Genomic DNA, 27,247 nt, shown 5'->3' with positions numbered 1-27,247 from the left:
TAAAAAAATTTCAAATCTTGTAAAGCATTTCATAAAGAATAAATCAATGTTAAAAAAAGAAATTAATAATAAGCATACTAAAAAACTAAATTAGCTTAAAAAAAATGCAGTGATTTGCGGCAAAAAACCATTAATTGATACTTTCAATAAAATTTGACTGCGCTGTTATAATTTTGCTATTTTCTAAATCAATAACCTTGGCAAATTAATGATGAGATTGCATATTACATTCATATTGTATATTTTTATTACATATTGCATTCTCTGACTTTTGTTCATGCTTAAAATGTTTTAGTTAATCTGGCTGATCATGCATGAACTTCACTTCGATCAATCAAACAGTTGAGAAATTCAGATGAAGGAACAACAGGATAAAATATTGGGCCGCTGTTCATCCAGTTGAAAATACAATTCTCTTTTATTAATGTGATATCCTTTGTAAGTTGCAGAAATTCACTTCAAAGAAAATTTAGCCAACTATTACATGTGAATCAATCACTGAAAATGAGTTCCTATTGCTTATCATTCTGCAGTTGCACACATTTAAGATGTTGAGATTGTTGACAATCTCAACAAGGAATGTCATTCTAAAAATGTGTCCTGGTATTGTTTAATAAATCATGACATTAAACAATGCTTAATTTGTCGAGTACTTGTGAAAAAGTTTACATATTATTTTTTAATAACAATGTTAACCATTCACTGATTTTATAAAATCATAAGTAACAATTATAGTAATAGTAATTATAAGTTATTAATAATTTACATAAAGAAATTTTGCTTTTTTGGTGAAAATGGTTTTAATTATTTTTTAAATAATACATTACATTGCACATCATTTTTTTTTAATATAGCTGTTTTGAAATCCCACATGTGCACCTGTCTGTATCCTGTGTTCTTTACATTAGAAATGCAGGTAGAATTGATAACATAAATATTTTAATTTCTCAAACTTTGTTACTGATGATATATTTAATACATTATTAAAAAATGAAAAATCCACCTTACCAGCAAATTAATTACGACTTTCAGTTTATTTCTAAACCATCATCAGGAGTTAAAAATAATAAGTTAAAAAATTAAAATGAATGTCAATGGTTAAAATACTCACAATCATCGACTGTATGTATTCAACAGTATACTCATAGAATGCATACTGTCATGACTGTGCAAGTATTTTAACCACTGACATTATTTTAATTTATATTATTTTTAACTCCTGATGATAGTTTTGAAATAAACTGAAAGATCTCGAGTCACAATTTATTTGCTAGTAAGGTGGATTTTTTATTTTAATAATTTAATAAATATTTTATTAACTAAAATTTGGGAAACTGCCACAGAATTAAATATTAAAAAAAATATTTTAAAAGAATTGCATGTTATAATAAAAACCTTAACATTATAATTTTTTAAATAAAATTGATGATTATTGTAGTTTTATCAAATGACTTAAAATTCCAACATTCACGTTAGCCTTTCTGCTGCAAGATTATAAAATGAAATAAATTAAAATTAACCTATGACCAAGATTTTACATTTCACTATTAATATTTATAACCCACAAAGATATATTCTTTTAGAAATAATAGTACAGATTAATGTAATAATATGAAATACTATCTTAAAGAAAAGTAAAGTGGTCCTGTTACTGAGATGAAATTATACATATTAGTGTTTGCTACCTGATATTTTTATTGAACATCAATAATGAAGGAAGATAAGAACGTCCTTAGAGAAATTCATCTAGAAATCATTTTTGATTCATATGTTGACTGCTGTGTTACATACAACATACTTGCACACAATTAAAAGTTCTTTTGACAATAATAGGTAACAATTTTCTCATAATTACCTGAGCCCTGCCAGGAAGGTTTGGAGGTGGAAGTGGAGCTGGTGGCATCATAGGAGGTCCAACTGGCGGTCCGTATGGTGGAGGAGGTGGTGGACCCATCACACGTGGCCCTGCATGACGCCTATACCATTCATAATACTCTAATTCTTCTTCATAACGACGCCTTTCTTCCCAATATAGCCTCTCCTCAACTTCCATCATTCTATCATTCCAGAAGCTTGCACTATAATAAAGATGTAGCAACATTAACAATTCAAAATATGTAAGAAAATTAAAAATATATTCTATAAATCTAATAAACAGAAAATAATTTATTTACAAGGGCTAAGGTATCAACAATTTATTAAATACACAGAGGTACAATTAATCTGATGTGGTTAAAGAATAAAGTTTACAGTTTATCACAAGCAGTAATGTTGTACAAAAAAATATCATAATTGTAAGAGCATTTTGCTTAATTACATTTTTTAAAAAGTATTTTACAGTTGAAAGTAATTTAGGGTTGTCATACTTTATAAACACTATGTGTATGTAAAATAATTATTCTTAAACAAAAATTATCTAAAGTTTCTTTTTTATAAAATTCTAATCTTAAGATTTTAAATAAATATTCTATTAAGCTCTTAATACCACTTACAAGTTAATTAGATTATTGCAAATTTAAAAGAAGTTTACCGTTCTTCTTCACGACGTCTGTAATATTCTTCACGCATTGCTTGCCGGCGCATTTTTTCTTCGTACAATCTTCGCTGACGCAATGATGTCTTCACATCTACAACTAAATCAGGATTAACCTTCTTCTTAAATTGAAGTCTGTGTCGGCGACCCTTCATATGCATACCTTTAGCATTTGGATCATTGAAACGACACTCACAAAGTTTACAGTTGAAGCTTATTACCTTGCCTAAAACAATTAAAAGTACAAATCTGTAAATACTTTTTTAATTACTTGAGAAGTGATAAACCTCTTCAGCACTTTACAATTGATAATTAAAATAAAGGGAAATGCAATATATATTTGACAATGTTACAAAAGTATTATCAATAAATAATAAATTATCAAAATAACCTAATAATCATCCATGATGCTTAAACATTCAGTTACAGTTAATTTGTAGTTGATTATAGTTGCATCCCTAATAACCTGAAGGTTTCAACAATACCTAGTATGTAACAGGAATCTACATCCCCAAAATTTAAGGGTTCAAATGTCAGCAGGTTGAGCTAAATTAACATATCAGTTTTATATATATATTTTTTTATATATATATATATATATATATATGAGAGAGAGAAGCATGAAAATTAATGTGAACACAAGGAAATTTTTTGTTTTCTATGTTGCGGCTATACTGCTTTACCAAACCAATTCATTAAGTTGTCTGTGTTTATGAAGTTTTGTTAAAAGCATTAAGAAATTGTTTCTCTTTCTGGGTATACCAACAGTATGACAACAAATAGCTTCTGAATATGGTGTTTGACCGATTGATTATTGGCGAGAAAAAGTAAATTTGCTCTAAAATTTTTTGGTGAACATAAATCAAGAATTAGAAGACACAACAGATTTACACATGGGAACTGTTAAATGCAAACTTCCTGAAACTGGATGGAAAGCTAAAAAGCATCTTTTAATGGCAATATGGGGGGGAAAAAGGTACTTGTGGGATAAAGCACATGCTTACTGGACCAAAGACTGAAAATATTATATTTTCTGATGAGTTACATTTTTATGTTCAAGGGCAAAGGGGACATACGAAAAAAAGGGCGGATTCCGCATTATCAGTAAGTACACGATTCTATAATTACATCAACAAATAACAAAAAAGAAATAAATCTATTGATGTTATTACAGAATTGTGTATAGACTGATGATGTGGGATGCTGTATCTGTTATTGGTATTACATTTTTTAGGTTTTTCGGTTATTACGTACTGGTGGTGGTAGAGTTATTTTTTTGAATTTAATTAGCACAATTGTCAATATATTGAAAAATTATTTGAATTTTCAAAATTAAATAAAAATAAATATATATATATATATATATATATAAACACACACACACACACACACACACACACAGAGAGATAATGCCCAAAAGTTTGGGGAATTTGAATTTCGCGCACGAACCATTGCTGGAATGGCCTGCTCCCGCTAGATGTGGCTAACAGTACTCTTTGTGAATCAGTGTTCCAAGAGCTGTGACGGTGACAGGCTGCATTGTTGATTTTCGTGCAGTTGTGTAACATTGTGTTTTACTGCTTCAGCAAAGTTCTAAATGGGAGATTTTAAAGACCAAAGAACCTGCATCAAATTCTGCTTCATGCTTAAAAAAACTGGTGCAGAAACCCATCGCATGCTTATGGATGCATTTGGTGACAATGCTATGAGTAATAGTCACTTTTTTATGGTACAAACGATTCAAAGATGGACAAACGACAGTCGATGATGAGCGTTCAGGAAGACCATCAACAAGCGCAACACCGGAAAACATCGCGAAAGTGCAAGAGGCTATTGTTGCAGATCGTAGATAAACAATCCATGATGTTTGTGCAATCATACAAATGTCATATGGGTCCGTGCAACGCATCTTGTCGGACAATTTGAACATGAGACGCATTGCTACAAAATTTGTACAGAGACTGTTGAACAGTGACCAGAAACAAAATCGCATATCTGTCTGTAGCAAATTGAAAAATTCAGCAAGAGATGACCCTAACTTCATCTCCAACATCATAACTGGTGATAAGACATGGGTGTACAGGTATGACCCTGAAAAATAAGCAGCAGTCGTCGCAGTGGAAGTCACAAAGTTCACCATGGCCAAAAAAAGCACACCAAGTTCGCAGCAACGTGAAGTCCATGATGATTGTTTTTTCGACATCAAAGGCATTAACCATAAGGAATTTGTTCCTCTTGGTCAAACTGTCAATGGGATATTCTAGTGTGAAGTTTTGAAGTAGTTACGTGAAAGCATTAGTTGCAAACGTTCAGATCTGTGAGGTAACAGCTAGGTTCTGCACAATGACAACATTGCTAGCTGTTTGGAATTTCTTGGCTTCCAAAAAGACGTTAGTGATTCCCCACCCACCTTATCGCCTGACCTTGCCCCATGTGACTTTTTTCTCTTTCTGAAAATAAAATTTTAATTGAAAGACCGTCATTTTAACAATTGAGGAGATTCAGGAAGAAACGCAGAACGTGCTTCGAACACTTACACCTGCAGACATCCAGGGATGCATGGAATCTTGGGAAAAACGGTGGGAAAACCACTGTATCAATGCCCAAGGGGATTACTTTGAAGGAGACAGTGAAAATTATGGTAAGCTATTACCATAATAGCAAGTTATGGTAAGCTATTTTATTTTTATGGTAAAATTCCTCAAACTTTTGGGCAGCACCTCGTATATACAGGGTAGGATCAAAAAGTAGGACTGAATTAAATTTTTTTTATTGAACTAATTGGTACAAATCCTTAGTAGTCTTCGAAATAGCACCCTTGTGCTTCAACGCAACGCATTGAAACTCACTTTCCGGGATCCCCTTCAGAGATGCTGTCACAGCCACTTGGATGTCTTCTACGGAGTTGTATCGGTTTCCCTTGAGGTCCTGCTTGAGCCAAGGAAAGAAGTCTGGCGGTGCCAGATATAGACTGTAGGGGGGTGAGGCAACCTGTGCTTGGCCAGAAACTGCCTCAGTAGCAGCGCCGTGTGGCATGGCGCATTGTCGTGGTGAAGCTTCCAAGAATCAGCAATGTCTGACCACACGCGGAGGATGCGTTTGCGCAACTTGTTAAGTACCTTCATGTAAAAACTGGCATTCACAGTCTGTCCAAGGGGTATGAACTCCCTGTGAACCACAACACAATGATAAAAAAAACAGATGAGCATGGATTTGACCCTTGACTTGCTCATTCTGGCTTCTTTGGACATGGGGACTTTGTGTGCCACTCGGCGCTCTGGCGTTTGGTCTCCGGGTCATACTCAAAACACCATGTTTCGTCACCGGTAGGTAATCACACTGTCAAGGAAATTTGGGTTTTCTTGGACACAGTTACGAATTTCCTGTGAAATTTGCACACGATTCACTTTTTGTTCATCACTCAGGACTCTTGGCAAACTTGGTGCACACCTTTCGCATGGCCAAATCCTGTGTAATAATTTTTTGGATGCTACCATATGAAATTCCTAAGTCATCAACAATCAGATGAATGTCTGTGCGCCGGTTGGATTCCAGGAATGCCTTCACTTTGGCCACATTTTCATCAATCGATGGGCGACCGGTGCACTGGTCGTCTTCAACAAGCTCCTGCCCCTCCGGAAACAGCTTATGCCACTCAAACACTGTTAAGCGGCTCATGGCAGCATCCCCATGGGCGTCCTTAATCATTCTGAGGGTCTCCGTTGCGGTTTTCCCAAGTTTGATGGCATAGTGCTGCTCAAGATTTTTATCCATCTTGGACGTGATGACACTTCTTAACAGTGGTTCACGGAAATCAACCTGTTTACTCTCCGCTTGCCCACAGGTGACTGAACCTCCACTGCACTGTTCGTGCTATAGAAATTCAGTCCTACTACTTTTTGATCCTACCCTGTATAATGTGTGTGTAAATTTGAAGAATGATGAGTAGTTTCATTAATACCATCATCATTGAAGGTAATATACAGTATTATCAATGTAATCTTATCTATCAATATTCTAATGTTTGCTGCAGATGTTTGTGTTTTTAGGAAAATAATGAGTTTTTGTAAAATTACTCGCACCTGATAGAATACAGTTGTTATAATGCATTTTATTACAATAATTGATAATGTGAAAGATGTAAAGATAAAGGATTTTTATCTTTTAATTTATTTGTCCATTGGTTATATATCAATCCTTTTTATCCTCATGCACTTTAAAACAGTACGCTTAATCTTCAAGTATTTGGTATTTTGTTCACTAGTTATTTGTAATGGATAGCAAGCAAATTATAAGTGAATAACTAGTCGTGTTTACACATTATCATGATTTATAAATTTCAGCAAATCTAATCGGGAAATATGATTTCACTAACTTACTATAAACAGCAAGATCTCAAAGGTTAGGAAAAAAAAGTGACATTCCTTAATGATGTAGTAAGATAAAATTAGTATGTTTTTAAGCAAATATGAATGCATTTTTTATTCCCAGATTTTTCCACAAAATATAAAAACCTTAGACAACATCCATTTACTTTATATGTTGTTATCTTAACAAAATTCTGTTAAACTAATTAATATTATGTCTAAAGAAATAATAAAAGAATTATATACTCTTCACTGATTAAAACAATTTCATAGTCTTTGTTAATTTACTTTTTTTAATTTATAGAATGGATGCCTAAATTTTGAAATTTTATCAAATAACTACCCTACCTTACTATATACAAAAATTCATTTAACGAATTCTTGGATCTTCAAATTATTCTTATTTTTTGTAATAAAATCCCAAGATAGTTAACTCCATAAAATTCTTCTTGTCAGTTCTTGACTGTTGACATTCTAACAGCTGTACAATGTTGATCAATTCAATATAGAAATATACTTAACACTATCAATTCATTATTGAACATTATGGAGGAAACAAAATGTCAGGGAGCAAGACGGGACCTACCCAGCACTACCAGGAAAAATAACTGCTTCAATTGTATAAATTTTATTCAAGCATGAACTGACTGCATTACTATTAAAAATGCACTACGTCAGGTGTGTCCATGGCTGTAATTATCCAACTAAACAAAAAATGGTTGACTTAATTATTTCAGCTGCTTTCTACTCAATTCCAAACTAGTAAAAGCTTGTCAAAACTAATAACCACAAGCAAATTGTAAACCTGCTAATGTAAAGGAATTACAGTAGTTATATATCCATGTCAACAATTATTCATTTAGTTAAGGCTGAAGATATTTATCAGTGTAACAGAAAAAAATCAAATATGATTTTGATACATGAAAAAGGTAAGATTTTTTAGCTTAAATGGATGCACTTACTTCAAGTGACAGGTTACATAATGACAAAATTTATTAAAATGGTAGTGGTACCATAGCTTATTTTATGGTTGAGCTACTTCCACTTCAAATTTTTCTACCTGATTATTAGTCTGTGATAATCCTTGAAAACATTTTGACATTATCCTAAATAATTAATGAGCAAGAAGCAGTAACTAAACAAAATTAAAATGGCTTCATATAAAAGAACATACTTGAAACATCAAACTAACATTTACTACTTTTAATAAAGATTCCAATATATAAATAAAGTCTGTCATACCTGTCCTTAAATTCTATTTCACTCTCTAAACAGCAACCATTTCTATTCTTGGCCTCTAAAGCAATTTCCATGTCAGGGGAATTCTTTTCATTTAGTTATGACATTACTTGTCAATTATCTACTCTGTCTGACCAACCTTGGCCAAACAGTTTTTATTGTACAACTGACAGTTGATAGAATAAGAAACAACGATGTTACATTAGCTACAGGATTAGCAAATCTATATGAAATATTGAAGAAGTTATGTTTAGTCTGTTTAGGTGTATAATAATAAACCAAAGTTACAGCATTCAAGTCCTAGTAAAGCCAGATATTTTTACATGGATTTGAATTCTAGATCGTGGATACCGGTGTTCTTTGGTGGTTGGGTTTCAATTAACCACACATCTCTCAGGAATTGTCGAACTGAGAATGTACAAGACTAACACTTCATTTACACTCATACATATCATCCTCATTCATCCTCTGAAGAATTATCTAAACGGTAGTTACCGGAGGCTAAACAGGAAAAAGAAGGTGTATAATAATAACCCACAGGGTTGGTCTAGTGGTTAACGCGTCTTCCCAAATCAGCTTATTTGGAAGTTGAGAGTTACAGCGTTCAAGCCCTAGTAAAGCCAGTTATTTTTACACGGATTTGAATACTAGATCGTGGATACCGGTGTTCTTTGGTGGTTGGGTTTCAATTAACCACACATCTCAGGAATGGTCGAACTGAGAATGTTCAAGACTACACTTCATTTACACATATACATATCATCCTCATTCATCCTCTGAAGAATTATCTAAACGGTAGTTACCGGAGGCTAAACAGGAAAAAGAAAGAAAGGTGTATAATAATATTTTTACACGGATTTGAATACTAGATTGTGGATACTGGTGTTCTTTGGTGGTTGGGTTTCAATTAACCACACATCTCAGGAATGGTCAAACTAAGACCGTACAAAACTACACTTCATTTACACTCAAATATATCCTCATTCATCCTCTGAAATATTATCTGAAAGGTAATTACCGGAGGCTAAACAGGAAAATAAACGTAAAAGGTGTATAATAATACCAACCACCGGGTTGGTCTAGTGATGAACTCACCATCGCAAATCAGCTGATTTTGAAGTTAACATGTCTAAGATTTAAATCCTAGTAAAGAGAGTTACTTTTATATGGATTTGAATACTAGATCGAGGACACTGGTGTTCTTTGGTAGTTGGGTTTTTCAATTAAGTACACATCTTAGGAATGGTTGACCTGAAATTGTACAAGACTACACTTTGTTTACATTCATACATATCCTCATTCATCCTCTGAAGTAACACCTAACTGTGGTTCTGAAGGCTAAGGAGAAAAGAAAGTTATAAGTGTATAATAATAGAGAATGGATGAGTAACTAAAGAACAGTTGATAAGGAAGATGCCAAAGAAAAAACTGGAAGAGAGATCAACTAAGTGAAATAAAACATAAACAAGGGCAAGAGATATTCAAACAATTAACAAATTATGAAAGGAAAGAAGCAAATTGGAGTTGTTTTTCACAGCTATAACAAATAATTATCAAAACACATGGCATAGCTTTAGTTATAAATGGAAATTATTCTGGGCTAAATAAATATGAAGAACAATTACATTCATTATTCCAGTTGACAACTGGAATAACAGACTGCAGTTGACAACTGGAATATCAGACGAGATCAAATGAGCAAACAGCATTTCTAACCAATAAGCAGTAAACAGGACTAACTCAATTGCTGGGTACAGCACAACAGCAAGAAGCAGCTTAACATGTATGTTAAGCAACAAGCAACTAACATTTTGGTTGACTATTATACAATAGCCAACCAAAATTATGAACCAAATACCTGATGAAAGAAGAAAAACTAAATAAGAAACAACCCCAATAAATGCAGGTAAGCTGGATAGAAAATGCTAATAGGTCAAGAGAACAAAATACAGAAAATGTGCTGCAGTAACAGCCACTTGCTATTAAAAACAATAACATACATTGGATAATTTCCTTAACATAAACCAGTTTCAGAATGATCTTGCAAAATAATTTATAATTTCAAACAATTAAAACAGTTTCCATATTACCTTCATCATTTGTTATTTCTTCTATGTATTCAAGTCCTACAGGAGTAATATCATTTTCAGGTGTTATTTCAACACCTTCCATCTTGACTTCACCTTTAATAGCATCATCTGTTTTTACTGATGGACTTGTCTGACCAGCACTGGATGCACCAGTACCATTTGATGTAGTAGTGCCAGCTGAAGTAGTTGTACTTGTAGAAGTTTTTACAGTTCCAAGATTACCAGCTGTACAAAAAACAAAAATTATAATGTAGACAAAAAAATAACATTAATTAACTATACAATTCTCTTCAAAGCCAGCACAAATTCAGTATGATCAGTTTCTCATCAATTTCTATTGATTAATGAACTGTCTAATTATTATAGTATTTAAAATAGGCACAATTCTTAATTACTATTTACTCTCTCCCCCCCTCTCTCTCTCTGTGTCTAATTATATAACATAAAAAAAACTTATTCAGCCATTCCACAAAGTACAGAAATAAAAAAAACTCTTACCTTACTTTTTTTTCATTCAAGCGCTTTCAAGCAAAAGTCCATTTTAAGTGTTTTTTATTAATTTTACTTTTTTTTACATTTACACAATAGATAACATGATAGTTAAAATTTTTATCAACAAATATTTGTTCAAACAATATATATTTTATTTTTAAATTTAAAACATTTCCATTAAATGGTATCTACATGTTAATACAATACTGTAGTGATTATTTAATTTATATTCCTTATCAATTTACTACCAAATTAAATAATTTTTTTAAGAATGTCACCAACAAATTCTGTCTGCAGATTCATTAGGCTGAATTTACAATTATATTAAAAAATTTAATTTAAATAAATCTGCGCACACAAACAAACACACACACCTATAACAAATTTTCATGAATAAGTTATCAAAATCTTTCATTAGTGCAAGTGATAGTAGGTACATGATTTGAATAAAAGTTTTAACGATTTGGAGTGATGAAACCTCTAGTTATTTTTAGTTTCTAGTTTAGAGAATACCACCACCTTAAAAATCAATCTATGGCTAAATTTCCTGCTTTCTAAAATTCCTATAAACTTTCTTCAAATAAACTCTTAACAAAAACAGAGTTAAGAACAAGACTTAACACATAAATTTCATTCACTCTTAAACAATTACAATAAATGTGATTTTAAGTATAAATTGCATTAATACACTTTGCTTATGAGCTCCGAGAATAAGTGAGTATTTTCTTTGCCATTTGCCTTTTAATCACAGAGTTCATTGTGCTAACATGTGTTGTACATCTGACGACTTTTAAATTATTAATTTAATAGATAAGTTAAATAACTTCACAAGCCTGAAAAAAAATTTAGCTAAAATTTGCAATCTTAAAAAAAAAGACTAGTTTCATGGTTTTGTAAATACAATCCAAGTTTACCTTCATGCTACTTAGTAAATGGAAGACAAAAAAAATCAAAACTGCAAACATTTACACTGCTCAAATTGATCGCAAGGAATTGAAATATTTACAAATATCTGATTTAAAAGTGTAATTATTTTGGGATGATTTTTTTACATCTATTTTAGTTCCATTGAACTGAAAATCTGACTTTATAGAAAGAAAAATTATGGTGAACCATTAATCTCACCAGTTTTATGAATTGTGTTAACCTTAATAACAATATACATGAAACAAACAGAGCAAATATCACTATTACTAAGGAGGCACAAAAATTCTCATTATTTTTTGAACAAACCTCATATCAGACTACTACTTTTAACTTGTACCCAGGTGTAAGCTGGGTTCTTGTCCCAGCTTTTCACAATGTGATTAAAAATCATTTAATATATGAGAACCAATGTTATTACTGGCATGTAATTTTAACATTGATATGTACTGTGGGTATGAGTAAAAACTGTTGTTACCAACAGAAAATTATTAATCCCTTACTGGTTTTTGATGAGAAACTTGTCATTAACTATTTTGATAAAAATCGCCCTTGACGAAATAACACGCCATCCACTTTTTTGCTGATAAGTGGCTCTGATGAAATAATTCGTCATTGTGAATTGACCTGTTATATTCTGTTTTTTGATGAGTTACTTGCAGTTTAATCAAATATAGTTACATTTTTACTCTAATAACGTTGAAGCGCTAGTAGCATATCCGTTCTCTATTCTACAGGTCTTGTTTCATATTCTGAACAGCTGTTACTATGCATTTGTTTTTGATCAATCCTTAAGTTGCGTACACATTAGTTTTATTATTTCTTTGTGTTATTTATTGTTTTCTTTTATCGTTTTCATAATATTTTCTTGCAAATTTCAGTCATATTTTTATTTCCAACTGTTTTGTGTCTGTGGATGTAACCAAACATAAATATGAAATAACAGAACTGAGTAAACTATCTTCATGTTACCTGAATTACTTACTAATGTTTTACAATATTACTGATATGAAAATTAGGTTTTGTTAGTGATATTTATTAGTACAAAATGGCCTGAACATCAAGTGTAAATGATAGTAATAAACTGAACTTTTAAATATTATTTTTTACATTGCATGATTTTTAAAAGTACATAATAGGCCCTTAAAATTAGTTCTTATGTTCATATTTCATTGCGTATATATAAGGACAAAATAACAAAGGTTCAGTGAAAAAAAAAAGAAAAAGTGCATAATAGTATGACTTTCCGCCAACAGATTAAACCTGTTAACACTAGAAATAAATTTTACTGCACATTACTGACATCTACTTTTGCTCCCAGACTTACTGTTTCCTCCTTATCAATTTTGAAATAATAGTCATTATTTTTTGTGAGGAGGACATATGTAAACTTATAGACTTTTTGTCAGTATTATGTTTTATTAAAGCAATGATTACACAAAGTACTTCTACCATAGTTAAAACTTGTGATATTGTGTTGGGTTAATAAGTCACAGTAATATTTACAGGCTAAACCTCTATTATAATGAGATACTGATTTTCTGCATGTCCTACTATCCGAACTGCTTATATCTGCATTGGACAACTAAAAAAAATTAGTAACTTAAAAAAACATAAAATACAATTCAAACAAAATTTTGTTTCAACAAGAAATGTATTTTCATTGACATTTGTTTAAACTGGAGCTTTAATTGACTCTGCTATTCATTTGTAGCATAAAACATATGTAAATTTACATATTTAAACTTAAATTTACATTAGTGTTAAACTAATTATAAAATTATCTTCTGAAAACATTGATAAATAAATCAACTATATGTAACTACTTGCATACAAGGGCATCACATGAAAAAGTTCATGAATGTTGTGAATCACTTTGACTGGTTGAAATGACAAAAATAACGTGATTAGACAAATTTTTCTACAGAAATGTGATTCTATGTTTAAAACTAAAACAACATCTTGCCGCCCATAAACATAAAACATTAAAGTACAGATCAGATTCTTTTAAGAAATTATTTTATAGATATGTTTTGATAATTGACCACCACTAAGTTAAATGTACTGTAATTTTTTGATTTCAGTTATTAAGAAATATTTTTATAACATATATTAACTGAACATAATTTCTCTTCAGCATATTAAGTACTAAATTTCAATTTATTTCAGAAAAGTTTTCTAATTTTTTTTATTAAATATTTTAGTCATTGGACTTTTTAATAATGTATTACCATATGTAATAAAACCATTTTATTACATTTGTTCAGAGTTCTTTTTAATTTTACTGAAACATTTTTTTATTTTCATATTTTTAATAAGCGTGATACCCATTAAACATTAGAATGATATGTGTCCAGTACAGTGATAAATTACTTTTAATTTTTCAATCAACCAGGGATTTCTAGTTCAGCATTGCAAATACCAACCTGAATAACTGATGTTCCACTGTAAAAAATTTTTTTTATTATATATATATATATATATATATATTTGTCAGTTGCAGAAAATATTCCTAGACAATCTCAATAGACAATACACATTCACAACACTCACTGGCTTTAATTAGACTTGTGAAGATTATATTTAGAGTTCACCAGTCAATAAACTAGGGGGCAACAATTTTACTAGTATCTAGCCCATTCTGATAATTTAAATCAAAAAAAAATAACAGATAAAAAAATGTATACTCTCATATTAGATCTGAAATAAGAACATTTGAAGATTAATTGTGAGAAAACAAAATTTAATTAAAAAAAAAAAATCCATCTTTCAATAATGCTTCTATGTTACAATTATTTTCATTAATAAAAAACCTGTTTTAATAATTAATTTAACAGCATCTTAACTAAGATGAAGAAAACTAGGCATATAAGACAAAAACAGTAGGTCTGAAAAGTTCCTGGACTAAATTTCTGAAGTTGATACAAGTAGTATCAACAACCAAGGAACTACATAGTACAAAGTCTGATGAGTATGTACAAAATTTCCTCACGTTTCATCACACCAGTCTTGAGTTACATTTGGCTGCGTACATTCTGCTCATGTGACCTTGTGCGAGCTCACGACATGGAACAGAGAAGTACGATAGAATTTTGTGTCAAGACTTCAAAAATCTTCCGTTGAAACTTATTCTGCTACAACAAGCATTCAGTGATGAAGCCACGTGTCATACTGCAACACATACGCAGTGTAAACAATTTAAAGACAGTAGAGAGTCATTGGAAGACAATGAATAAAGTGAGAGGCCGTCAACAGCTGTTCACAATGAAAACATTGCGAAAATGCACATGCAATTTTACAGTGGTACAAATTTAACAAAAAAAATGGACCAACAAAAGGTGTGCTCTCGTTTCATTCCACACTTCTTGACCAAAGAACAAAAACAGATGCGTCTTTCTTGCACTCAAGACTTTGTTGAAACTGCTGATAGCGACCTGAATTTTACGCAAACAATTGTTAACTGGGAATGAAACCAGGTGCTTCATGTATGATCTGCAAACAGTGTCAATCCGCAGCTTGGTTGACTCCTGGGGCACAAAAACTGACAGCAGAAATCAGGAGTGAACAATGATTGCATTTTTCGACTCAAAGGGCCTGATTCATCATGATCTGTCCCAACTGGTCAAACAGTCAATTCTAAATTATAATTGGAAGTAATGAAATGCCTGATGTGTTGCATTCGTCAAATCCAGCCCAAGTAACAGAATCCAAGCAACTGGACTGTCTCGCACAATGCCCCAGAACATGGCCACAGTTTTAATACGTTATTACACCACAAGTCAAATCACAGTCTTATCCCACCTGCCCTATTCACTCGACTTGGTTCCAGCAGACTATTTTCTGTTCCTGAAACTAAAGATGAAAGGTTGCTTTTTTGAAGACATTCTGGCCATCCAAAGGGTGATCTCACAAAGTGATTTCTACAGAGCATTTGACGAATTCTACCAATGCTGCAACAGGTGTATATCTGGAGAAGGGTTCTATGAAGAGGGCAGAATTCATTTTATCTTTAAATCTGTATTTTTATTTAACTTATTTTGGAAACTTTTCAGACATACTGGGTATACACGAACCACTTAAAAAAATTTACTTTAGAAACTTAAGTTCAATTCTGTCAAATTGAATCTGTTCAATTCTGTGTGTGGATTACTGACAAAAACAGTTTGGTGTTATTTCTGCCATGGAAAAGGTAACTGTTAAGTTTAAAATACGTAAGATAAATTTAATACCTCTGGAAGACAAAAGCAAATTGAGAATGTTAAAGATGTATTAGTAAAATGTATGGTTAACAGTAGTTTTTTATTATGTTTTACTTGAAAATTTAGTGCATGTGATTTGGTACATAGAATTAATTATTATCTTCTTCTCTTGTCAACTTTTATCAAACTTGCTGAAACAGCAACAGAAACAATTTAGTACCATGTCTTGCATGGACAGTAATAACATTAAACATTATAAATACCATTTAAGTATGAATAATTTAATATACTCACAAGCAACAAAGTTAATCTTAGGAGTTGAAACAGCACCAGATTCACTTTGTTTTCCTGTGCTACCTCCAGTTGCTGCCACTGCCTTTGGATCAGCAGCTGGAATTGGTTTTCCAAGCTTTGTATGTAGTTTAACAACCTAAGAAAAAATACAAAATAATATAAAGTTGCTCACCTGTGATGTCAGATAATAGATTATTGGTAATAGAAGATAAACTACTGGTTTAGATGGTAATAACCTATTAACAGTTAAAAAAAGGGATCTCGTACTCTAAGAAACATATATGATTCTGTTGGGATCGGAAGTTTCTTTTTCTAAAACATCCAAAATCTGATAAATATGTTCCTGAGAAAAGTAGCCAGTGTACTAATGTAGTCATAAATACATATGTTACTATGAAAAAAACTTTTAAAAACATTTTTTTTATTTTATTTCTGACCGTTACAATTTTAAAATACCACAAATAAGAAAAAAATTTTTTAATTGTAATCAATACATCCTAATGATAACCCAGTGAATAGAGGTTATATAATCCTTCTTTTACAAAAGAAAGGAGTGCATTTTTTAACCTAGCAAAAGAGAGAGGGTTTCTAAAGACCGTGCATTTAAAACATCTTATATATAAGCAGCACCAGTTTGAGAGTTACTTTCTCTGATAGTAATGACATTCATTAGATAGCTAATCATTCTGTGAAAGCACGACATAAGTACTTGATGTGACAGGTAATTAAAAAGAATAACATTAATATAGGATTATCAATGGCAGAGTTTGTGGGCCATAAGACCTGTAAAAAGGGATAAAAAATGTCATGTATATCAAAACTCAAAAATTTGAGCGTAAATGACTTGTTTTAAAGGTTAATTAAATTTAAAAAAATATTTAATTAAAGTTAAATAAACCAAACAAAACGGATATTAATTTTTCTCAAAAAGTACATTTTGTGATTATCCATTTGTCACTTCAATTACATATTAATGTACACTCAGATATATTTGATAATATAAAAATATATAAACAGAATTAAATATACATTTTAAACTCATTATTTGTTGTCAACTCAGTAACAAAAAAATTAGGGAACATTAGTATTCATCATAGAAAATCGAAGCGAGCTGAGAAGTATCATCACAGTTGACAACATAATACCATAAGCATGTTTTTTCTTTATATATATATTAATGAAAAAAATAATTTTCTATAGTTTTCCAACTAAGACAGAAATAATCATTACTCTTAAAACGGCCACTTACTTTTTGGTGTTTAGCACCCCGAATATGAGCTGTATATGCATCAGTACCAGTACATGTAACATCACATAACTCACATCTTAGGGCATTTGCTCCTCTAGGAACAGATGGAGTTGTACCGGCTTTCATACTTGCTTCTTTCTTCTTATGCTTCTGTCCCTCCAAATGTTCCCTATACGTCTTTAAAAAAAGAAAAATAATTATCAGTAAATAAGTTAACATTTTATAATATTTACTTTTCATTATAAAAAAAATGTAACAATGTTAATATATCTAAAATGCACTCTTTTGTATTTGTGCAATACATGATAAGCTCCTTTCAGATATTTGAATACACCATTCATCTAAATAACACTTCCAAGAGAATCGAGCAAAATGAAATTGGATCTTGCTGAAATTTGTAAAATGTTCAAAAATTTAATTTTTGAAGCAAATATTTTAATTTTCTATTATTCAACTAATAAAAAAAGATTTAAAAGATGTTATTTATACAATCTAGACTTACTGTTAAGATTGCATTTGCCAGTAATTATGTTCAAAAGATGAAAATAAAATAAAATGGCTGAAAAATTATTTGCAACCATAATTTAAAAATAAAAAGGTGAATTGTAGAAAAATATTTAGTTTAAATTTTAATGTTTATTGTTGCAAATGTGTATTTTATATACTGCCACTAGAAGCAACTTTCAAAATAAAGATTTATATATTATGAATAAACTTATTTCAAAATTGCATCATGCTGAGCAATCATTTGAATGCACAGTTGTATTTATTGTACCTGCTGATCAATTTTTTGTTCTTTCACAGCAGTTAATTTTTATATTTTTTTGTTTCTTGCATGCTTTTACTTTCTAATTTATATAGTCAACCAGATCTTAGAACATTCCAACCCCATAGGGGAAGACACCCACCTGCCTTGTTATGGTTCCGGTCGCCACACCCCCTATTCATGGCCTTGATGGGCTTTAACAGGGGAGTCGTCTTTCACCCTCTAACTTTTTATATATCATAGCAATAAGCCAGGTCTCATTGGGATGCCACCAATGTAAATGCCTCGGTAGACAATTGCATCAGTGATTTATAACTCGGCTTTTGCCTTTGCTTCAGGCCTCGTCCGGACATCTTGATCGTTGCCCTCTGAACTAGCTAACAAGAGTTCGCAGAAGCACAACTCCCGTGTCTAGTTCTACACTTTATGAAGCCAATTTCATGTAAATGTCTAATTGTTTGAGGCAAATGAATAAATAACATACCACCAAAAGTTTTGCTCGCAACAATGAAATTTAATCCTAGTTCCCTTAGTGAAATCAACTTCAGTTCATACCGGACTTTGTTAATTGGGCTCCAGTCTGGTCTACAAGTGAGAGATGGACAGACCTACTACTACCACTCAGCTCCATTGCAGAGTCCCGCATGACATTTACTTTACTTACTACCATCATCGAGATGCTGCTACATCTCATGACTGCTTGGGAATCCATGTCCTCGACAGTGCAGTTGCCATCCCACAAACTGTGATGTTTGCTCATTAAATACTGCCTCGCCAAAATTATGCTAGTCTCACGGCTGCATGGTCACCCATACCCTTGGCAATGCAGTCATCATTCTGCCTGCAGCTAATATTAGTAAATAATCACCACAATTTCTAATTAACCGTGTCACGATGCCAATACACCTACCTCTGGCCAGTCAACTGCCCAGGCAGTCCCTAGCCACCCTTCTTTGTAGTTAGCTTTGTAAGTTGAACATAATTTTTGAAATCTCACTGTATTTATATCTGTGATATTCTTAAATCCATAAATTTCACAAACAAATTTTTCAAAAATCTCATTCCGCAAACCATATTAACAACTTCAAGATTAGTTAGTGCTGTTTGATAAGTTGGATTTTACATCAACAGTTGTAAAGGTCTTAACTAGCCTTTTTGGAAAAATGAAAGTGTAGTCACATCCCGTGATTGCATGAAAGCCAGGCAAACTCGTGCACAAAGACTGTCCTAAATTGATATATAATTTTATTATATTTATAGATCTTTAGGTTATTGCTTTGAAGATGATCCATTTTTTCTAGCCTTATTTAAAACATTTGTATCGCAAGCTTTGATGAGAACATTCGTTGTTGAATCTGCATCAAGCTTACACACGATGCACTATTTTTGTATCTGTCCCCTCATGATTTTTGCAAGACATATTTTCATTAATTGTCATTTCAATAGAATCATTTTCTACTGCATATGAATAATAAGTTTATTAATGTATTACCAATAAATGACACCATTTCACTTGCAACCCAATGTTCGATTAAAAATTTAACAAAATTTCTGATAAAATTTTATGTTTTTCAATTCTTTAATGAAATCTGTCGGCTGAGTTTGTCTGGGACCAGTAATATTAAAATCAATACTATTTTGTTCATTCCTGCGTGCACGTTCATAATCTTTGATTGATGGTGTAAAAATGTTGATCAAAAATTAAATCAGCACGTAGAGTTTGAGTTACTATCAAGATACTCATAATTTACTCAGCTATGCTACTGAATGTAGCAGGAACATCTTGCATTGTATGCAATAAATAAAAAAATGTCGACTATGGTAACATCAAAGGTGTTTGGTGAATAGTTGCAGTGATGTTTTTTTTTCTAAAAATTTTACAACTGCTGATTTCTCTGTCTGATATATATACTTCTATCTAAAATGGCACATTGACAATGGAATAGGTGTTATACGAGACATGCTTTTAAAGTAAATACTGTAAAAAAAAAGGCACAGTACAATTTTATTTTTATGTGAAAGCCTGTACTATTGTGCAACCAGCTTTTGAACACCATCGTCATAAAGTCTGGCACTTGGCTTAATAACTACTGCAACGCGGTCACAATTTTCAATATTTTAAGCATTCAGTCACAATTTCATAGACAACACTTCTTGAAACTTGAGGAAACTCTACAGATAGCGAAGAAATCGTAAAGTGTCTGTTCTCTCTCACTTTTTCATCAACTTTTTGCATCAAATCTTCAGTAATGACAGAAGGTTGTCCATTCCGTTCCTCATCATGAACATTCTGACAAGTCACCTTTAAAAGCTCTAACCCATTTTTGTACAATTCCATCACTTATAACGTTTTCTCCATACACTTAACTGATCTGATGATGAATTTCATCCACGTAAACACAGTCTAATATTTCCATAATTGCATCTGGCTTGAAACAGTACTTATTTTAAGATCATGCATCGTAGGATAATATAAAATTGTTTCAAAGTCAATCGCATAGTCCATTGATAAACCCAGCATTCACCAAAAAAATCACATTGCATTTTTATTTCTTGAATCTTATCACCACTTTTAACAGATTTCTTGACCATATCAGCAGAAAAATTCATAATTTTGACTAATGAAATAGATTTTTCAAACTTGTCAGCAGATTCATTACACTGAAATAAATGTCACGTACGTTAGCACCTATTTCTTCAATATTTATCAAAAAATCTCGTACTGCACTTGAAACTGCTTTTCCACTTGAAATATTAGAAAGTTCTTGGTTGAAGCTAGTATCGATTGGATTCATAAATTTTGAAAATGCATTGACAAATGATTGAATTTATTTAGTATCTCTTTTTATATTATATTTTTCCAAATCAGCTGTTAACATCTTGCCATTTTCATAGACCAGTAAAGCCTTGTAGGTATATGATTTCAGTTGATCGAATTTTGTGGCTCATATAACAGCGCTGCCGAGCAGAAATGGAGTTTGTATAATGTTTTACACGAGTTAATCTTCTTCCAGCATCTACATTGATTAGCCGTTCGTCAGATCAATTGGCTTTCTAGAAAATGATTTATCTGTTCTTTGGATTCCAAAATACCCTTTTTCGATGGCTTCTTTTAATTGTGGATGAGTTTGTTCTAATTTAAATTATCGTGATATTTAACCAACCAATGGTGCGTAATTTGTTTGGCTGATTAAACACCCAAGATAGACTATTTTTTTTTATAAAATCCCTTTTCTGTATACTGCGGCTTAACATTTGATAATAACTTTTGAGATAGATGTATGTCATGTAAAACTGAGGCGTTTCACCATAAGCTCCATTTAAACAGGCATCTTTATGTGTAAGGTGTGAGGTTTGAGGTACACTATTTTTTAATAAAACATAAGATCTCTGATTATTAAATTTCATCAGCTTTATATATGTAAATTTTCTGGAAACATTTTTTTCTTTTTCCATGATAAATTGAAAATGCAAAATTTCTACTCCTGCCATCAGTTGGTGTATTTGTTTACATCTGCTGAAATGCTTGCCAGAAATAAATGAATCAATAGATCATTTTTTATTATTTCACTTTAAGTAGCAATATAATATTCATTAGTCCATAGTCTGTAATAAATTCACCTATAGCTTTAAAATATGCAAGCATAATGTGAAAGGATCTTAAATGAATAAATAATGGCTTTTAACTTGATTGGATTTGCATCGCAACGTTAACAATACCTAAATCATACGTTATTTCAATATGAGACTGCTTCACTTCTTCAGCCAATTTATTAAACTTTTTTTCAGGGTTTCGAGACAACATTTTTAGAAGTAGGTGATTCATTGACAGGTGTGAGATAATGAATTTTTTGTTTAGAAGTATTGAAGTCTTTTATAAATTTACTGTCAAACCCAACCCACATTGGAATTTTCAGAAATTTAAATGTATTCGACAACATCCGAAGTATATCAAATTTTTTTATTAATTGTAATGATTCTTGAGTTATGGGAAGTGACATTACTCATCTGTAGGTGGTAATAAAATATCAGCTATTTGTATTTTTTTACAATATGAATCAAACTCTGGAATAATAGCATCTAATGTTTGTAGTCTTTTTTTTATTTGTTGATTACTATTATTTTCTGCAGTTTCATTTTCTTCTTTATCATTATCTGATATATTTTCTTAAATTTCATCTGAGATATCGTCTTCTATGTAGTCTACCAGAGGCACATTTTGGTAAATTATAAAAAGTGTTGTGTAATATATTTTTTTTTATGTGATGCTGTGTCAACAAATCAAAGTTATCAAATGCTACTCCAGTATATAACCCATTTGCTCTAACAATACATTCAGGACATAATTTTGATTGATTGGATGATGAAAATGTAGCCTCTGTTTCCAATTCTTCAGTCACATGGTAGCTGCAGCAGTGACCGTATTTATTTATGATCTCAACAACTTTATGAGAACTCGTTATACTTTTTAGCGTCTTAGCAAGTGTAGTATGTTTAGTAGTTTTATTTTTCCATGTGAAACATTAAAAATTAAATTTTCAGCCAATGAAGAACTTTTTCTTTTAATGCACTTTTAACAACCACACAATACTGCCAAATAAATGTCTCATGATGTCGTACATTCACTCTTCAGTCCCTAGCCACCCGAGGAGCTACACTACTTATCCCCCTCTCATCAGATTTTAGGAGTTACCATGTAGCTGATTCTTAAGTTGTTTTTTAATTTTAAAAAAAAATTATTAAATACAATACACTTTTGACATCTAATAGCCATTAAAAATTTAAGGATACACTTTTAATTGATAATGATACTGAATGTACTAAAAGCAACCTTTAAAGCTTTTCAGTGAAAACCCATTTGCCGATTAATGCATTACGTAGAAAAAGGCATTAAAATTAAAAATTCATTATAAAAAAGAAACATATTCCTTAAAATAAAGGGAAAATGATACTAGTACTGCTTTCTCTCCCTAAACATACAATATTGATGCGTGTCACTTAGAAATTTTACGACCAATTTCTAGGTAACAGACTACTACTTTATTAAAGGAATTTTAAGTCACTAACATTAAAACTAAATTTATCAGTTATTTTTAAAATAATTCTCAAATTTAATCTGAAACCAGGCAATTCTAATTTTTGATGCTCCTTACTCAACTTGCTATAAAGTTAAAAATCAATATTTTAATAAAGAATACTGCATTACTTGTTCATACAAAAGTTAAAGAACTTTAAAAAGGCAAAATTATCTGCTTTTCTCTTCATTCCAAAGAAAAAAGACATAATTTTAAATGCACTTAATTTAATTTCAATAATTGAAATTATTTTGTAAAGTATATTCAATTTTTTCATACTTTGTACCTATGCATTAACATTTCTTTATAAAATATGTACTAATATTTAAGATTCTTAATTTTTTTTTTAAGAATACAATGATTGAGGAAGTATGATTATTAAATTGCATTTGGGAATAGTTTTTCTGAAGATAAGTTTTGTACTTTTGGTAATATGAGGATGAATCAAATTTAAATGGTAATTTTGCTATTCTACACAGTAAGCGGTTCCAAGCTGGATGGCAGAGTAAGGGGTTAATGTTCAGTGCGTTAGAGAGAGGGAAACAGCTTGGTTAACTCCTCCGCTCTGTTGTTGTAAGTACAGCCATGAGTGAGCAAGAGTTTCTGTCATCTGTTGCAAAATGTATGATCATAAAGTTTAAATAATGAAGGCATTATACTAGCAGAAATTTTAACTCTTGCAGTACAGTTTAGATACAAATCATTAGCCAAAGTGTGTAGATCATGCAGAAAACTACATAGAAAAAAAATGAAGGTATGAATTGTGTATATTATTATATTAATCAATAAATTTATAATAAAAAAAAAATTACTGTTTATATTTGATTCACCTCGTATTTATAGAAATTTTTTTCATAGATCCACTTTTCCCTCTTCTGAATTAAATATTCAAAAATTTAGGTAATTAATTTTTGAAACTGAATATGACAATTATATTCTAATGTATGTATAGCTGTCATAATTTTTTAAATTATTTTATTTTAATCAGTTTTTTCAATAAATTAATTTTATTTTAATTATTTATTATACAGACAGAAACAAAGACGTTAGGCAACAAGTTGAAGAAAATTAAAAAAAAATTGTGTAATTTTTCCACACAATTACGTAAAGTACTTTGTTTTGCACTAATACACTTAGCAACAATACCAGTTTTATAAAATAATTTAAAAACGGTAAAACCTATTTAATATTCTTAAATCTAAATCAACTTGTCAAAAATTTTGTAAAGGTTTTTAATCTTTTAAAATACTTAATTGTTTCACAACCAAGTTATTATTTTTATAAAAAAGCTTTTTTCAGCTGAAAATGGTACACCACTTTTAAGACAAGTTAGTTTGTAAAAATTCAATGATGGATTTCATATTTAAGTACCTTGAGCCTACACTTTAAAAAAACAACATTTAAGAAAATGTGATAATAAATTATCAATATTTGTACAAATGAACTGCTATGTAAATGGATAGATATAATCACACAAATATATTATTGATAAAATACACAACACAGGTGCAGAAGAATGTACCAATATTTTGAAGAAGTTTTTAAACATGATTTTCATGCTTAAAAATTAAGATAACAAAGAATTTTATAGCATAAAGCATATTATTATTGACTTAAATTATTACTGATAATACAATAGGTAGGAGAACATACAAATTCATGAGAGCAAAATAAAAAATTAAAGATTATTATATTCAAATCTAAAAAGGTTTTAGAAGTTAATAGGATGACACAAAATGCTTTCATAACAAAAGTTACATGTGGCATAAACAGCAGAAATTTTAAATAATTTGGAATATTATACTTACTTGTGGACCAGCACAGCTAATTTTACAAACATCACAGTAATGCAGTTGTTGAGGTTTTGGTGGTAGTTTCTGTCGAACAGGTTTCATCATACCTCCAATATTCTTTTTATATCCTTGCCAGTTGCCAGTAGTTGTTTTAACAGCAGCAGTATTAGCGGTCTGGGCAGGTGTTGCCTGTTGAGCAACATACATTGTTGCTGCACTGTACAATGCTGCGTCATAACCAGAGTAAGTTGTTGTTGCTGAAAATTACAAGAACATTTTTTTAAAAAACAAAATATTAAAACTTCTTTTTTTTTAAGCATCATATTCATTAACTGATAATATTTTTTCCAAATGTGAAATCTTACAATTTTGTAATGAAATGTTTCTTATGAGGTCAAGAAAAGTAATATTAGTGTGAACTAATTTTACTATTATTTATCACCATCCTGAGAGTCTGCAGGGAGTGAGACCTTCCAGGTGGCAGTTTCAGTCGCCACGCCACGCCCTTTGTATCTAGTCCGGGATTTACTATTACAGAGGCATCATAGAACTACTCAGGTGATCATAGATTTCCTTTGAATTAACAGATGTTACCAATTAAATATTTGTTGCATTGTATTTGTAGAGATAAATGAAACTAGAGTAAAGGTCAATAAATTAAGTTTAGAAACACAATAATCTACATCTTTTAATGCAATAATGTCTCACAGGGTCATTACAGATAAAAACAGCAATTTTGAATTATTTAGTTGCACGCCGGTTCAGATCTTTTCCGCATTTTCACTATCAAAATCAACATTCAAAAGATAATATTTAATATTTCAATTTTCCCAAATTTTCCATTCGCAGGGAGTTCAAATTTAATGTTTCAATTTTTTATGAAATGCAGTTTTTATAAAATCACTTACATTTTTTTAACCAGTAGAGATATTTTGAAAATCCAAAAATATTTTAAATATGCACATTTTAAATTAATGAAATACTTATAGTTTCATTTGAAGTATTCAAATATTTCTAGCTAATTCAAATTCAGTATTTAGGATTTTTCTAGTGAAAGAATAAACATTACAACTCCCTACCCAAGTTAAAGAGCTATATTACTGAGAAATTAACAGGGGAAAAGTTGTTTTCTATTCCATCCCAGATTTTGATTTTTTTTTTAAATATGCGACTTGTGTTACTTATCACCAAATAGGGACTAGATGGAAGTATCAAAATTGATGAATAGAAATTTTAATCTTCTGTTGCACAGATAAAACTCATTAAATATTGCAAAAATGTCGGCTATATTTTACACCTTTTTTTCTGTTTTAATTGTATCGCTCCATTTGTTACTAGATTTAGTTCTGTATTTTGACTTAATTTTTTTTTTATACTTTTGGAATCTTTTTTTTATTGTTTAAAATTATAAAAGAAAGCAAGTATTATTAAATAGGTGTAGTTACCAGAGGAAAAGTGCTATAATAATACTTTTACTCTCTCAAATCTGAAAAAAATTGAATAAAATCATCTTTTGTTGTGCATACATGTCAGGTTTTGATACGAGGGTTATATTTCACTGCCAATCTGATGTTACATTGTCAACAGGAGCAGAATTTCAGCTGTCCATAACTAATATATCACAACCTATTTTGATTACAAAATTACTTTTAACAGCTCAATGAGCATTTTTATAACCTAAATTTTAACCAATATCATATTCATCAATCCAAAATTCCTTATAGTCTAACTTTGTGAACGTTCATACTGTTTCTGAACAATAAATATGATATTATACAGTGACAAATTTGGCTCATATACAAGGTGATTCAAAGAAAAGGAAAATTTTGAAAGTTGTTGGTAGCCGTGGACGATTGGTACCACTTGATAAGTGGCGCCAGCCTCTCTACTAACCTAACCTGCCATTTAGTTGTCATGGATCCTTGGAGTGGTGCGCAACATGCATTTGCTATCAAAGGGTTTTACAAAAACAATGACAGTGTGGAGGGAGCGCGTAGATAATTTCGTCATTTTAATCTGGGACGGCACGACCGTGTTCCATCAGCACATCTAATTAAAACATGGATATCAATTTTGAGGAAACTGGTTCGGCAATGAAAAAGAAACCTCCAGGGCGTGAGCGAACCGTCCGTACACCATAGAATGTTCAAGCTTTACAAGATGCTGTCACACGAAGTCCACATCGGTCAATCCGTCGTCTCTCAGCATCTTTACAATTGCATAAGT

General features: G+C 31.1%; 1 protein-coding gene across 5 annotated transcripts in view; it reads right to left on the bottom strand.

The window, feature by feature from the left end:
- Positions 1-27,247, bottom strand: part of Zn72D (Zinc-finger protein 72D) — a 116,817-nt gene that overhangs the window by 40,350 nt on the left and 49,220 nt on the right. For all 5 annotated transcript variants that reach the window (XR_012755047.1, XM_075355284.1, XM_075355295.1 and 2 more), the window contains 6 exons: positions 25,037-25,278; positions 17,388-17,564; positions 16,139-16,274; positions 10,230-10,454; positions 2,531-2,759; positions 1,856-2,078 (listed from right to left, as the gene is read on the bottom strand). Coding sequence is in view for 4 of the 5 variants with exons in the window: in XM_075355284.1 (XP_075211399.1) it covers positions 1,856-2,078; positions 2,531-2,759; positions 10,230-10,454; positions 16,139-16,274; positions 17,388-17,564; positions 25,037-25,278 (1,232 nt within the window). In the remaining variant the exon portion in view is untranslated. The remainder of the gene's footprint in view (positions 1-1,855; positions 2,079-2,530; positions 2,760-10,229; positions 10,455-16,138; positions 16,275-17,387; positions 17,565-25,036; positions 25,279-27,247) is intronic.

The sequence above is a fragment of the Lycorma delicatula genome, chromosome 1 (assembly GCF_047948215.1).
Source record: "Lycorma delicatula isolate Av1 chromosome 1, ASM4794821v1, whole genome shotgun sequence".
Classification (NCBI taxonomy): Eukaryota; Metazoa; Arthropoda; class Insecta; order Hemiptera; family Fulgoridae; genus Lycorma; species Lycorma delicatula.
Note: the sequence above shows the minus strand (reverse complement) of the source record. Positions and strands in the feature narration are given on the sequence as shown.